Source organism: Strix uralensis, chromosome 4 (genome assembly GCF_047716275.1).
Source record: "Strix uralensis isolate ZFMK-TIS-50842 chromosome 4, bStrUra1, whole genome shotgun sequence".
Classification (NCBI taxonomy): Eukaryota; Metazoa; Chordata; class Aves; order Strigiformes; family Strigidae; genus Strix; species Strix uralensis.
Genome location: NC_133975.1, coordinates 71,776,016 through 71,792,011, shown reverse-complemented (window position 1 = coordinate 71,792,011; position 15,996 = coordinate 71,776,016). Strand labels below are relative to the sequence as shown.

General features: G+C 48.6%; 1 protein-coding gene across 3 annotated transcripts; it reads right to left on the bottom strand.

The window, feature by feature from the left end:
• Positions 1 to 1,274: 1,274 nt before the first annotated feature.
• SPRY1 (sprouty RTK signaling antagonist 1) lies at positions 1,275 to 8,258 on the bottom strand. Of its 3 annotated transcripts, none has more exons than XM_074867266.1 (2): positions 8,143 to 8,258; positions 1,275 to 4,022 (listed from the first exon to the last, which is right to left on the bottom strand). In XM_074867266.1, the coding sequence occupies exon 2, from the start codon at positions 3,965 to 3,967 to the stop codon at positions 3,005 to 3,007; it is 963 nt and encodes a 320-aa protein (XP_074723367.1). In that variant the 5' UTR covers positions 3,968 to 4,022; positions 8,143 to 8,258; the 3' UTR covers positions 1,275 to 3,004. The 3 variants fall into 3 exon arrangements, with proteins under 3 accessions (XP_074723367.1, XP_074723368.1, XP_074723369.1); XM_074867267.1 differs by lacking the exon at positions 8,143 to 8,258 and adding an exon at positions 6,963 to 7,785; XM_074867268.1 differs by lacking the exon at positions 8,143 to 8,258 and adding an exon at positions 5,175 to 5,826.
• Positions 8,259 to 15,996: the final 7,738 nt, after the last annotated feature.

Here is a 15,996-nt window from a genome sequence, read left to right as displayed (position 1 = left end):
AACTGCAACCTGAAGTTATTCCCAAAATTTAGTTAGTAAAGGGAGCATTAGTTAGTGTGACTAACTAGAGCATAGGTTTTGTTGATTTTTTTTTTTTTTTTAAGAGATCTGAAACAGTGCTGTGACATAGCTCATGATAGAAGATAGTCATTACAAGACTGAGTTCATGTGGGTCCTCTGGGCTTTCTTCTCTTCTGCTAGGAACCAAACCAAACCCCCATATAAGTCACCTGGCTGAAAAAAAGAGAGTCAGAGGTAAGCAGTATAATGTTTTTCCTGAAGAGGAATAACTAACACCCTTTGAGCAAACTTACTCAACACAGAGCTGGATTGTATCCAGTTATGAAAAGGCAGTTGGCTCAGTATTTTTGAGTGTCAGTACACAGTCTTAAAAATGGTCATATCTGACCAACGGTGACTGTTTGACAAGGATTTCATTGTGCCCAAGGGCTGTTTGCCGCTGTCACCGTGAGAGAAGTATCGGTGATAGGACGGTAGTGCAAAGCAAGTCGCCCGCTCCTCAGAAACATTCTTCTCTTGGCTTTGCTTCATCTCATGAAAAATAAACCTTGGAAAGCACTTTGTATATAGACATTTCCGTCCCACAAGCCTCCCAGCCTGTCAGTTTGCCACGCCAAGGCTGGGAGAACAGTATCACCAACCGCATACTGCAAAGCAAGTGGTTTCCTAGATGTAGCCAGATGATGATTTCACTGTACACCTCACAGAAGTCATCCACGCCACTCAACAAAGAACACAACTTTTCAGTCAGCTAATTATATGACACTGGAGCAGCTCTGACAGAGTTAACGACAAAAGCCAGGCTTATTCATCAATACACTAGAAGTCAGAACAGCTTGAATATGGCAATTCAAAGCAGCAGGACTTCAAAATGCAAAATATGACACACTTATCAAGCTATTACTGTGTTCTTGAAGTGGAGTTTCTCTAGAACCACTTACTCTGAATACCATGTGAAATTACATCCATTTAATAAACTTTTTACTTTAGAAGCACTGTGATGTTAGCCTTGACCCACATGAACAGAAGAATGAGGTTTCCCCATTCACTCTTAATGAAAAGCTTTTTTGTTGAATGTGTGTTAAATGGCCACAAGCAGCTGTGACACTTAGGTCACCCTTAAGAGCCTTTAATTTAAAGACAGAAGACAGATTCAGTTGACATTGGGGAAAAGAACCAAACAAGCCACAGACATAGGCACAGACACACACATCCCCAAATTTCAAAGCTAGCAAACTACAGCAACACAACCATTATTTTTTTATCCTGCCTCTTGGTTTTTATTTACGTTTCAGCTTGGTAGATTCATTACTTCAGCTGATGTACAATTTAACCAGCCAAGAAATTCTATATAGGAAAATTTAGAACAGGTTTACATGTTAATTTGGTATTCTATAGGAAACAAAAGAACCTTTAAAGTTATGGCTTCCTCCTCCACAACTGCGTTTCCAAATGCTTTGGTAAATAACTAGGGCCTATGCTTCTTAGCGCTGTTAAGCACAACGTATACATTCAATTGTATTAAATACTCCATAGCAAAAACTTACTAGATATATAGTTAGCAAACTTAAAATTAGGTAAACTAAACTAGAGCACAGACTAGTGGTTCTGAAGTATCAATAGGAAGTCATTTGCTACCTGATAGACCGCAAGGAGGAGAAACCCCAACAACCCAGCAATATGCATATGTAGCTCACCTGTCATTGTAACAAAAGAACTCAAGAGCCATTTTCATTAATTAATATATTTTCTGCATTATAGTTAACATATGTACTTTCTTCGTGTCATCCTTATTTCGTTAAGTATTGATATTTTGTTATATTCAGACATGAGTACATTTTCAAAGTCTTTTGCAATAAATATCATAAAATAATAGAGATTCACATAATAAATATTCTTTACAATAAAAAAAGTTTTAACAGACTTTTGTCTTAAAAATAGTTGGGATTCAACTTTGTGTTTTATACATAAAATATACAAAAAAGGACCACAATTTGTGGCTAAGGCAATAAAACAGGGACAGAATAAAATTATAAAGTACAGAGCAGAGCTAAATTCACTAAACCAAAGGACCACAAGAAACTTTAAGGATTCAAGAACGTTTAGGTGACTCAATGACACCTGAAGGCTGTTTGGCTATATGAACACCACCAACTTTAATATCAACTGATACTGACAGACTATAAAAACAGGAGTAGGAGGGTGGAGTGAGCAATATCCTTCAAAGATTTGACAGCAAAAGAAACAAATGAGTATGTTGCAGCCATAATGTCTCCAATGTGAAGATCTACATAGTGTAGCAAAAACTGAAGTTACATTGAAAATGTAAAAAAAGGAGGCAGGGCAATTCTCAGGACTGAGAATGTTCCAAAAGTTAAGACAGAAAAAGGCGGGGGGAAGCAGGGGGAAGGCAAAAAAAGAGCAGGCTGCTTATAGAAGAGTCAGGCCTTTCATTTGGTAAAGCCTTTATTTTACATCCCTCTCCAGAAAGAGCACACACAAAAAGTTGTTTCACAATCCAGCTCACTCATAAAAGTTATTCTTCCTTGGTACCCGGGGGGTTAAGGGAAAAAAATAAAAATAAATTGCTGAGAACAAAAAACATCTTTGGGAAGATATTCACAGAGCAAGAAGCTTCAAGAGCCCAGTGAGCCCTCACCGTCTCTTTCAGGAGTCGTTCAGTTACAAATTCAAAAGACCCTGCCAAAGTGAGTGGCAGATGCAGATACCAGGTCCACACTTACCAAAGAGCAGCAATGACTACGTAAAACGCTCCACACTCAGCCAAGTCAATAGGAAGAGGAGAGCAAAGATGCAAAGGGAAGAACTTGTGTATTTCAAGTTGGGGAGACAGAAAGGAAAGCAAAAGAACAGCCCCCCCAAAAAGGGGGGGGGGGGGGGGGCGGTGGGAAGGAGGAAAAAAAAAAAAGTCAGCTACAACCTGAAAAACTGAAGTTGGAGGAAGTAAACCTCCCTCCAAAAATCATGAGGGCTTGCCCTGACCCCGGGAGGGGCAGCTCTCCAGTTTACAATACACGGTGTTTGAGTTCTTGCATCGGCAACCTGGACGATTGATGCGGTCGTAACACCCTCGACAGAGTTTTAGGCATCCTTTTGCAGGAGGGTAGCAGAGCAAGCAAGGCAGAAACAAGGACATCGCTCCCATGCACAGGTACCTAGAACAGCAATGCGCCTGGGAACAAGAGCAGGGATTATCCGCGTAAGAGTCCCCTTCATCGTCGTTAGAACAGTGGTAGAAGATCCCTTTGACCAAACACATGCAGGTGCTGTACTCCACCATGCTCTCGGCAGAGCACAAGCACTGCCGGTTGCAGGCCAAGCAAGAAGGGAGGGCCCTCGGCGCCGTGCACTCACCGCACTTGCACTTCCCACACTGTTCGCAGATAAACTTGTGCTGCGCCAAGTCCTCTTTCAAAGGACCCTTCAGATCATCTACAATCAGAGACGACTGCTTGGGCTGCGTCCGGATTGTCCGATCGGACCTGTGGCCTGAGCCTGGCCGGGATGGAGGGGACCGCCCCAGCAGCCCCTGCTCCGAGGAAGCACTGCTGTTGCTCCCAGAGCTGGCCGCGCTCCCCGTGCTGGTTGATCTGCTCAAGACAGGAGCCCTGGCGTTATGCTGATGCGCCACATGCCCCACGTGGCTGGGTCTGTGTTCGTAGTTATTATTCACATTAATTGGTATAATTTCGTGAGTCCTTTCATGCTTCTCTTGCCTCGGTGCTGTCCGCGGACCAGATTTTTTCACCACAGATGGACCTTCGGTGTATTCATTGCTGCCCCTGATCGCCTTGATCTGGTCCAGTGACAAGATAGTCGTTGGCTGGCTCTCTCTTTCATAGTCCAACCGTTGCCGGCTGTCCAAGGAGGGCTGCTGAATCACCACTAGTGAACCACCGCTGCCATGCTGACTTTGGGGCTCCATCTGTAGTGATCTCTACTTCTGGCATTCAGTGGGAACCTGGCATGCATCTGAAATCCTAAAAGGAGAAGAAGACAGAAGGTATAAATAAACATTGTGTGTGTACATATATACACACATACACAAGATCAAAGGCAAAAGAGGAATAAAGAAGGGGATACTTTTTGAAAACAGAAATGGTATGGCAAACCACAAATTGCCCTAGCCACCTGGTACTGATCTCTTTCAGCAGGGGATTACAACAACGCTGAGGATCTGGCCAAAGTCCAGTAATGGGGAGACTCCCGGGTATGGTATGGCATCATAGATGAGGAATGCAAAGGAGACCCCATGCCATTTAAAAAAAAAAAAAAAAAAAAAAAAATTCCAGTATTAACCTGCATGCTTACTTGGCAAGTGCTTCTCACTCGCTGCTGAACACAACATCTGCCTAACTGGCAATAGCAATTCTGAACGCCCCCAAAACTAAAGTTTTTGCAGGCAAGAACACCTTCAGGTTCATGTTTGGTATGGCAGAACACAGAACACGCAGAATTCTCACTCTTCTGTCTGAACCTGCAGCACCAGAAAGTTCAGCTCATTTGCTTGCTAGTACATTTGGAAAGTCTCCTTTCTGAAGTGACGTATGTGCACTACAGAGTCTCAAACTAAGTACTGTCAAGTAACCAAGATATTTTCTATAAGAAAGTAACTCAGCATACAAATCTAATATGCTCCTTATAAAATCAAAGCGAGGGTGCAAACAGCCAGTTTTCAAGTATTTTCTGACCACAGGCCAGGGGGTGAAAGGAAAAGGGGTAGAAAAGGCTAAGATGAACTAGGTGTCAAATGAAAAGTACCTAAGGAATGTTAAGAACAGATGACAATAACCCCCAAAAACCCCCAAACCTCAGAACACAGTTAAAGAACAAATCCATTTTCACAAGACAGACAGATTAAAAGCTTCTCAAATAAATACAACATTTTCTAGTCTATCTTTTAAATAACTGTTATGCACATTAATTCGTTTCCATTCTGCCTAGCTATCGACACGAAGATTGCAACGCTGACTGAGGAAACTGCAGTGACAGTTCTGTGCCTATATAAAAATTGAGACGAGTATCTAATTGCCACATTTATACAGAGAACCAAGAGAACAAACTGCTTTCTTTTAGTGACAGCTGGGGGGAAAGCCCCTTTTCACTCCTCCCGAGATGTCATACACGTTTACCTGAAAGAGAAGAAAGGTAAGTGCTATCAAGCACTTCCAAAACTCATGCGATAATGACCAGAAAGAGCCTGCCTTGCCTGCCCAGACCACAGCCAGCACGGAGCTGTTCCCCACTCGAGAGAAAGAGGGATGGCAGCGTGGAAGCACGGGGACGGACAAGAAAGCGCAGGACAGGTTTCTTCTAGCAGGTATCGCTCTGCCCGCTAATAAATGGTAAGAGCCAGCTCCTGCCAGGACACAAAGTCTTTGTGCTCAACCCGCAAAGATTTCGGTTTACATTTAATGTCACCTGTGCAGGCTTTAGGGTCGCCAGATTAATAAAAAAGAAACTAGAAAGCCAAACACGTTCACTTCTAATTCACTCCACCTAACAAGCTGTCTTCTTCACAAGCACTGAACACAAATCCACCACAGACCGAGGGTGAATGGATGTGAAAAGGGAACGATTTACAGCTGCACCAACCAGGAGCCGGGCTCCCCAGGGGATGAAAAATAATATCCCAAGAAAATACGAAAGACATCCAGTGCCATCTTTGGGGGGAAAGTGCAACCTCACCACGGCACGCAGACTGACAAGACCAGCTGCAGACCAGGCGGAGAGCGGCACCGTTGAACCAACCGCCTCCACCCCCGTGCAAATAAGTCTTAAACTGGGTGTCCCGTCCCGTGTCGTCCCCATCCTCCCCCCGTCCCCCCCCAATATAATAAAATAACATACAGCAAAGGCGGCGAGAGCCCTCCTGTTTCCGCACGCAGGGCAGGCACAGCCTGCAGTGCCCCCGCCGCCTGTCAGCGCTCCCTCCCCGCACCTCTGCCGTGTCCGTGGGTCGTGTTCCCCCACGCCCTTTCCCCACAGCGGCTTGGACACGCCGCCAGCGCCCCCCCCGCACAAGCCCCCCCAGCCCCGGGCGGGCGGCGGCGCGGCGCCCTCTGCACCCCGAGCGGGGCGAGGCGGGGAGGAAGGAAGAGGGGAAGGAAAGAAAAGGAAAAAAAAGTTATGAATGAAAACAAGGGCTTTTTTTTTTTTCTTCCCCCTCTTCTTTTTCCCCCTCCTTCTCCCCCTTTGGCAGTGGGAGGGCAGAGACCGAGGCCGGCGCTGCCTCAGGAGGGCGGACTTCCCGGCATTTAAAGCGGCAGCGCCCGGCCGCTACAGCGCCGGGGATTCCCCGCCGCGGCTCGGGGGCCGCCGGCTCGACACCCCCCCCCAGTCAGGAGCCGCCTGCGAGGAGGTGTTTGTCAGCCTGGAGGGGGGTGTTTTAACGTTATGCTCGTTTTCAGCCGACCGCGGAGCTCAGCGACCGGTGTCCCCCTCCCCGCCCGTGACGGTCAGCCCCACGCACACCACACACCCCCTCTCCCCACACACCCCCCCGGGCCACGCCGCGGGGTCTGTCAAGCCGCCGCGCTCCCCGCCCTGGGCGAGCGCCGGGCCGACCGCGGAAGCCCAGTCCCCGCGGGCTTTTATTATATTCTGGGTTTTTTTGAGGGGGGTCCGGCGTGGGTCCGCGGTGCCCGCGCCTCGCCCCGCCGTCGGTGCGCGGCACCTGCTCGCCGCTCCCCCGCCAGCGAGCGGGCTGCGCCGCCCCCCGCGCCCCGCTCGGCTCCGGTGCGGGCACAGGACGAGTCCCCCAGCTCGCTCCTTCCCAAGGAGCCCCTAGTCACGGCAAATCCACTCGGCGGGGGCCGGCAGCGGCGGGCCCGGCTCCTCGCCCGCCCAGCCCCGCGGGGGAAGGCAGCCGGGCTGCGCTCCTGTTCTCCGCGAAGCCCTCGCAGATCTCCACGTCCTACCGGGCGAGGGGGGGGAAATCCAGCTCCGCTGCCCGCCGCAGCCCCCCTCTCTCGGGGGTCCGCATCCAGCCGGCCGCCTTCTCCCAACTCGCTCCTCTGCCGAGCCAGGGACGCCGGGGGAAGAAGCGGCGCGTTCCTCCGGCCGCCGGTCCCTCGGTCCGGAGGTGACGGAAGGCAAGTCAAGCCCTTTCTGCAAGCGGTTTATCTCGATCTAGCGATAGCCAGGCTGCCGCAGGCACCGGGAGGCAGGGCCAGGCAACGCGGGGCACCGGTGGCGAAGGTCTCCAAGGCGGGAGTGCGCGGGGAACGCGCGGCTCTGCTCGGGGCGTTCGTTCCCTCCTCGGACGGGAGCGGTCCCGGGCGATCCCTCCACGCCGGGGGGCGAGGGCACGGCAGCGGTCCCCGGGTCCGGCGCTCGGCTTCACCGCACGGTCCTGGCCACAAGTCCCTTCTGCCAAAGTGCAACCACAACCCCTAGTGCAAGAGATTTTTTTTTTTTTCCTGGCCAGAAATCACGAAGAGGCACTTGCTTTCAAGGCACACCTCTGCAAGTTGCGAACGAAGCCAGAGGCAGAGCGCAATGGCTCTGCGAGCTCGCCGCGAATGGCCATGTGCTTGCTGTTGCTGTCGGAGGGTGACTGACAGGCGCGGAGCACGGTCGGCGCGTCAGGGAGCAAACGGCAGCGTGAGGCAGCCCCGGGCACAAAAGTCTGGCCCCCGACTCTCCGGGAGCTTCCTCGGTGTTCCGAGAGGCTCAGACAAGGCTCCGGCGCGCAAGCGAGATCCCCGCGTTAGGCGAGACAGACCATTACCCGGCTGGAAGCGTCGGAGTCACCGGCGGGCTGCGGCCGGCGCAGCGCCGCTCGCCCGGGAAGCCCCGAGCCCCGGCTCTGCCGCCGCCCCGGCCCCGGCCGCTCCCCGGCGGGTCTCGCCAAGCGCCGGGCGTGCGGAGGGGGAGCGGGGGGCGGCGGGGGCTGCCCGCCTCCGCCCCCACCTCCCGCACGGCGGCGAAGCGGCGCCGCGGCTCGCCCCGCGGCCATCCCGGAGCCCTCTCCGCCGGCTGCGGGAACCCCCTCGCTGCCCGCCCGCACCCCCGGCACCTGAGCTGCTGCTGCCGGCAGCGGCGGGGGGGAAGAGGAGGAGGAGGAGGAGGGCGGCGGCGAGCGCGGCCCGAGCTTACCTAAGGCCAAGGTGCGCGCCTGCTCCCCGAGGCACATTGGCGGCCCCGGCGCGGAGTCCAGCCCGGGCAGTGTAGGCAGCCGCGCCGTCCCGCCGCCCGCTCCGCGCTGTCCCGCCGCCGTTGCGGAGTGACTGCGGCCGCGCCCCGCCGCCTTTCAGCGCGCAGCCCCCGCCCGCCGCCCGGCCGCGCCCCCGTGATGTCAATGTGTCACTCCGCGGCGCCCCCGAAATCCCGGAGTGGACTTCCCCGCCCTCCCGGGAGCCGCTCCCGCACAGGTCACCGCCGCCGGGGCCGCTCTCGCCGGGGCCGCTCCGACGGCCGAGCGCCGCCGCCCGCCCGCACCCGCCGTGGGGCGAGAGCCGGCCGTGGGGCCGCCGGTGGGTGCGGGGGGCGAACCGGCCACCCCCCGCCGCCCCCGCGGCTCAGGTGCCCCGCGGTCAGTCCTCGCGGCGGCGGCGGCGGCTCGGCCCTGGCCCCGGGCAGCCCCTGGCCCGCCGCTCCCGGCCGGCAGGGGGAGCGGGCAGGGTGCGGGCAGGGGGGAGCGGGCAGGGAGGGGGGGCCCCGGAAGCGTGGCCCGGACGGACACACGACTCTTCTCGCAGCCCGGGGGGTTCCCGTGGGGTCCCGGCGCCCCCCCCCCCCCCGCGGCGCCGGCAGCCCCGCCGTCACGGGTGGCAGAACGGGAGCCGCAGCTGAAGGCGGGGGGGGGGGAAGGACCGCGGTCATCCCTCGGCACCGGGCGACAGAAGGGGACGTGAAGTTCTGCCCGGGCGCCGCCGGTAACGCTACGGAGAGATTTTTGTACGTTTTAGCATCGGCGTCTTTCAGGCAGGGTCCGTCCAGTCGGAACAGCCGTTCATTTATACTCGTAAAATTTTTCTGCTTCAGCCTACTAAAGAGGCAGCCGAGGACTTCACAAAGCGTTTACCCTCCTCATCCTTCCCGTGGGTGGGAGACGGCTCTTCCCAGCGTTTTACAGATGGTACCGGGAGATTTTCCAGTTCACCGGCTTGTCCTTCTCTACCACCTTTCCAGCCCGGACTCTGCAAGGTCCCGTCCCAAGTTCATGGCTGCATGTCTGCCATGGTGCTGAAGAGATCACCGCGATGCCTTCAAAGCCGTTATTTTTATGGCCAAATACTATCTTTGATGTATGGTTTGGGTTTTTTGAGTGACTGAAGTGTTTTAAAAGGCAACCAAAACAACATGGAAAAATCATGTAGAAAGAAATCAATATTATGAGAATTATTTCATAACAACATGCAACGTATTGGAACAGTTGAGGCTTCTTAGTGCTCGGCTAAACAGCGCTGTAGCCCCAAGTTTATCTGAAACATTCTAACTGGCTTTTTACAATCTCTTTCACAAAACCCACATTCTCCCTCCTTTTGCCCCAAATAAGAAAAAAATACGTATTAAGAATACGTTGAGCTGCTTAGCAGGAACATTCATCCAAAAGCAAATAATCCCTACAGACACGAATGTACCAGTGACAAAGGTATTACTCTGCGACATAGTCTGTCCAGCCAGATCACACTCAGGGATGTGGTGCAATTATTTTTCATTAAACTTCACTAGGCTTGGAAAGAAAATACCCAAACTACATTTTTCTTAATTTCCATCATGATACAAAAACTTTACTTCAACCACATATTGTCTATAAAATCAAATCTTTATGCATTGAAGGTTATGTACTGAATATCACTAATACTTCCAAGTTTATAATTAACAGACCGCTGATACAGACAAACTGTAAATACTGCCTTCCACTTACAGAGAGGCTCAGGTGACAAGAGCATAAAAACCTTTGGCATGGCCACAAAAATATCCCAATCCATGATTGATACTGCTAGGGGAATTAGGTATTGTGACTGCTCACCAAAAGCATTCTCAGACACACTATGAGTGCAAAGTGCAAAACCACGTTCAGTGAAATCCATCTGAAAACTGTGGAACCTGTCACAGAAAAATTTACAAAAAATCCTACTGAGGAGCAAAAATGACAAAGTAACAAAAATTACTCCTGCAGAGTGGAGTGCTTAGTGGTGCAAATCTCTCTTCTCCTGCTATATTTTAGATTTCTTTCACAAAACCACTCTGTTTCGAATAAAGGCAAACCAAGGGACACAGTGTTTTCAGTCAGGGTGCTACGTACCACTACTCTTGTGGTGACAGCAGGCGCACGAGAGGCAGCCAGCCGTAGGTGAGCTGCAGGTAAACGCTGGGTTAGTGGGGCTCCGCTCTACAGCTGCAAATACTTGCGTTTATCAAGTGACTGTCTTCTCACAGAAGCCCATATGTATTTTTCCTAGGATACTCCTGCATAAATATTGCTTAACACTTTTCCTTTCACATCTCTAAAGCCAGTACTGCCTTAAAAATAAACCTATGCCAAGCATTAAGAGCTTGATTTTAGAAATACAATACTGGGCTTAAATAGGTCAGTAAAATAACCAAGAATATTGGCAGCGGTTTACTATCACTTGGCACCCGAATTAACACTTCATTGAAACGAGGGAAAACCCTACAGCTATATCAGAAGGCTCTCCACAGACTCAAGCAAACATGCCTGCGTGTCTCACGCAAGTCATCTCATCAGATTTTTGGATTGGAAATGATAGCAGCGAGCAGCTCTTGTTAGGAGAGCTAAAATTCTGAAGAAGAAATTGGCAACTTGGAAAAGGATTGACACACCTTATGACTACATCCTGGCACAACCTTAATTTGAGGATTGACAGACAGGAATCCGATGCAACTGAGTTATTTTCCATCTCCAAACTGTCGTCTGAAGGTGCCTGTCCCTGCCACTGACATCGGGTCAAGAGAGACCAGCCCTCTATGCCCAAAGTCAATCCTTCCGAAAAACTTCCCAGAACTGGGTTCAGGAGACTGAATGATGGCTGGTAGCTGTGATTCAATTCCCATTTCCGCTTTCACTTTGAGGATCATGTACTGGAGATAATCTCCACCATCTCCAGTCATATGCTACTTCTCCCTTGTGCAAGCTTCGGCGTGCCAAAAGGCATGTTGTACAGAGTAAAAGCAGAGTCTATCATTGGGTTTTGTTTGTTTTTCTTCCTAATCCACACCCAGAAGCAACTTTCATCTCTAGGTCACTTGACTGACCTTTACAGGTAGTGAACTACGCCTTTGTGAAGATGAATTGGATAAACCAGATCCTCCCGCTATCACTCACGAGTAACACTGCTTCCATGTTGCATTCCGCCTGGGAATACCATTCCCCCCCAGCAGCATCTCCTACCCCTGCTAAGGCACAGATCCCAGGTGAGGAGGAGGACACGTACTCAGTCCCGGACACTGGCACTTCGCTCCTCCTTCTAGGCAGTGCGAGGTGGCTTAGCCTGTGAAAAGCAACAACTAGCCTATCTGTCAGCACGGTATCATTTTGGACAGAAAAGGTGACAAACAGCCTGTACTTGAAGCATTCGCTATTTACTGTTCCTGTCACTCATCTTCTGTGGTGATAACTATCTTGAGCCAATATGGCTTTGAGGAAACTCAGCAGAGAAAGTGTTTATCTTTACGCAAGTTATTTGTCAGTTAATAACCAATCTTCACAGCTGTAACAACATTTCTAAAGTTATAGAGGAATTCAAAAGCAATTGAAAAAAAAGCACACATTAGCATTTATAACGAAATTAATAAACAAAATTGTTGCACCAGGCTTACCTGTAGAACATGTAAGTCATGCATTTCCCCCACCAGCCGTGCGGCAATAATCTTGCAGAGGCGGGTGTTGGGAGAAACAACTGGAACCTGCAGCTCCCAAAAACTTTGTGGGTTTAAACCACAACAGCACGTCAGCAACTTTGACGTTGCGTTAGGTGTAACTTTGTGGGTGTTAGTGTTCAGAGGCTCAGGACCCACAGTGTGCTCAGAGAGCCGCGGAAACTCAGCGCAAGCTGAGCAACACGTGCTTGTTGGCATAAGACAGTATAACTGAATTTTTAAGACTTACACTAGTAGACTCTTAACTACTAAAATAAAAACCAACCAAAAAACCCAACAAACCAACAAAATCTTACAATAGCTATTAAACATTGCTGTAATAATAAGCATTGTGGAGAGTTTTCTTATCAGCTCATTGAAAATCTTGGTGGTCCTGGCTTAAGCTGGTTGGTGCCTGAGATGAAATAAAGCTATTCTGAAGAGCTGAAGTAAAAACCGTAGGTGCTGTGGTGAAGGCATACCCTGAAAGGTACAGTGAATCATCTCAGGGTAAGGAAGAGAAAGTGAAGGATGATGTGAGGTAGCATTTCCGATCACGCTTTCTGCTAGACAGGCTGACCTTTATCTGAGATCAAAGGCACCAGTAGCTGGGGATTTCTTCAACTCCTGTGCAAGGACTATTCTTAAAGCTTTCTGAAGAAGTGCAGCCATGTAGAGCTACTCCTTGCCGTCGCTGCACAGGCTGGGGATAGGCACACAGGAAATCCTCAGCTGCAAATACAATCTTGAGTTTTCTCTTTCGAAGATAACATCAGTTTTTCTTAGAGGCAGAAGAGATAGTAAAAAGCAGCAGGCAGGCAAACCCCTGAGAACAAAGGGACAAACCTCAACATGAACCTGCTTTGTGAACATTTGAACGTTGATTCAAAGTACAGGGGAAACACTGCAGAACTAGGGTTTTGGTCCATGCCCAAATTCAGCACAAATTAAAAAAAGAAAACGCAAAGGTTCATACAGTAAGTTGAGAGTTTGAGAACATGCTTCCCTTCCCCATTTCTTGCACCGTATCAGAGAAACAGTGGTTTCCTTGGGTATTCCTCCCAAGCACGGCAAGCAGCTGGAGGTACTCGGTGCTCAGGCCAATGATACACGCTGGCTACTTCCGAATCACTGAAAGGCCGATTTGGTAAACAGGGATTAGCGGGAAACACTGGGGGGGCTGCAACTTTGGTTGAATTATATGATTTTTTGGCCTTCCCAAATGGTTGTTTTTAAGGCTATCTTGCTTTTGCTGTTAAGAATAGCAAAGGAACTTTTGCTGTCAACAACGTAATTGAAGACAAATAGCACTGAAGAAAAGCTGCAGGAAAGACAACACACCAGTAAAGGCACCTAACAAGAGGCAAAACTTTATTCTCCTAAGTGCAGGCCACAGCATGTCTCTTCATTTTTCACTACTCACTTGCCATATAGGCAACTGGTACATTTACATTTCGCTTTAGATATCCACAGTGATTTGTTTTCTAATCAAATTTATTTCTTCCTTGGAGAATTGTCTCTGTGGACTTCATTCTTAGCTGCTGTACTAACTGTCTGCGCTTATACAAGATTACTAAAGTACTGATGATGTCTTCATTACTTTGTATGAATTTTTAACTTTCAGCAAATTAGCTAATATTACTTCATCTGCCTGAATAACAAACTCTGTAAAAAGGAAAATTGTCGTTATTGCTTAATACAGGTAATAACTTATTCACATCTATTGTAAATTACACTATCTGCAACTCATCATTTCCTGTCTTAGCACTAAGCAAACTGCCTTTTACTACCCACTGAGACATGATTTCTCGCACAGAAATTAGAGCAAGCTCTGTTCCATTTCAGTTCTCACCAATAGCAGAGTAATCCTGTGTGAACTACATATTTTTATATATATATATATATATGTATGTTTTAACATCACTAAGAAGAGGGAATCGAGGGTCTGTGAATCTAAGAAGAGGGATAAGTGTTAAAAGCTCTTCTTTCTTTTTTGTAATTTTGGATTGTGCGCATTTCAAAATGTCTCAGTCCTGACTCTGCCATGTTCCGTTTGCTGTCAGAGACGGCAAAAAGACTCATCACTGCAAATCCACATTATAAAAGTATTAGTCAATTAAGAGAGTCATTGTTTGGGTGTCTCCTTCGACCTACTTCTTATTTGAAGGCCTGGCATCTGACTGAATGCACAACTTTTTCTATTGAGATTTTCCCAGGTGAAAATGTCATCCGCACATGAGATCAAATGGCTGAGCAAACCCCAGCTCCCCGGAAGGAAGCCGTGTGTTTGAGGCCTTGAACACAAAAGCCCATCACGGTGGCAGAGGGCACAAACCAAGGACACACTCAGTGGAGCAGTTCTCACGTCTCTCCTTCAAGACAGCACATTCCAACATGAAATGTATTTTTGAAAGGTGCTGAATTCCTGGATTATGGTGTCAAATCCCAGTCTCCCCAGTTCTATTATGCTGCATTTTTAGCATGTAACTGAAATAAGAGAACCGCAACATTAATGAGAAAACTATACTGATTCAGGGGGTGGAGGAAACCTGGGTAAATTTAATTTCTTTAATCATACGAGTTTAAGTTCTCATTCTTTTTCAAGGCCAGTAAACCTGTTTATCCATTTCTCTTGCTTTCTTCTACAGCTGAGTTAGGTAACAAACAGATAGAGCTACAAAGATTCTCCTGGTGGGATTAAGTACTGTAGATCTAGCTGTGTAAGTATGTGCTGAGAGCTGAGTGAAAGGAGGTGGCTGTTGTAATTATAGCTGATAAAAAACAAGCCAGAGGAAATCCACCATGACTGAATAATAGTATTTAGCTTCAAAAACAACCGAGGAACAAACCTTTCCTCTTTCTGTTCGAGAAGTGGCCACTCCCCAGGTGTGGACTGCATTATCAGGGAAAGAGGTAAAGCTCTCTGCTACTTTAAATACATGGCTCTGTGTATGTTTTTATTATCCAGCCACTTGTGGCGACTTGGGTATTAGTACATCTCTAGGAATGCCTACTGTTTATCGGGTTGTGCAATCCGTCACTGTCAGCTGAAGGAGGTCTCAGGAGCAGCGTTTCTAATTTGATTTGAAAATATACATGGAAACCTGAGACTGCTTTTAGCAAGAATGATGGGGTTGGCCCAATGAACACACTCTCTTTTGTCGTTCTCAAGAACGGTGTGTCAACAAGTAAGTTTAGGTCCCCTCCACAGCTGTAACAGCTTCTGTCGAGAAGCAGTAACTGAAAGTCTGTGTCACGTTCTTGGTTCTGCTTTACCAGTCAAAAGGCATTTCAATCAGATTTTAACAGACGACCTTTGATTCCCTGGAATGCAAGCAGGGAGGAAGTTTTCTATGGATCCCTTGAAAAGAAGTTTGCACCAAGTGATGATTTCCTTCACAGAAGCTTCCTCCCCTGAACATCATACAGGTGCACGATACCAAACAATGCTTATGAAAACACATATCTAGAGACCCAGTTCTCAAACAGCTCGGGTGCTGTCATTGCTTTCAGACCAGAAATTGGCTACAGGAAAGTGACCGTGCCGCACAACGTCTCTGGGCAGAGCCACATGTATTTCTGGCTGCAGCATCAGCCACTTCAATACATAATAAGTATTTATGGATTTTGACTTCTCATGGGAAAACACCAACCAACCAATCCCACACCTTTCTTTTCCTCTTTTATGGTTGAAAAGACATGGAAAAGATCTCTCATCACAACTCTACAAGAGTACAGCAACATCACTGGTAGTTTGCTGCATCCCAGTAAGAGAATGATAAAACACAATTTTGCTATTAATCTGTACTTTTTTTTCCCCTTTTCCCATTTTCTGGGTCCTACTTCTCCAAAAGATTCTGTTTTGCATTTGGCAGTTCAGGTATTAAATGCCGAGATACCCCTTTCATGTTTGATGTGGTTTGTTGTACTCTAGAAGAGCTTGCTAGTCACATCTTGAAATTTTGCTCTATAATAACAACTATCTGTCAAGCAATATTCAGTGTCAAGGGCCGGATTCTGTTCCTAGGGAAATCAAAGTTAATCTTGGTTTCCTCCGGGATGGATGAAGTCAGGAGACTTCTGTATTTTGGAGGTAGGTTGTGTGTTTGCTCTTTGTTCTAATTA

Excerpts from the sequence above, each read along its gene's own strand:
- SPRY1 (XM_074867266.1), bottom strand. The coding sequence starts at position 3,967 with ATGGAGCCCCAAAGTCAGCATGGCAGCGGTGGTTCACTAGTGGTGATT.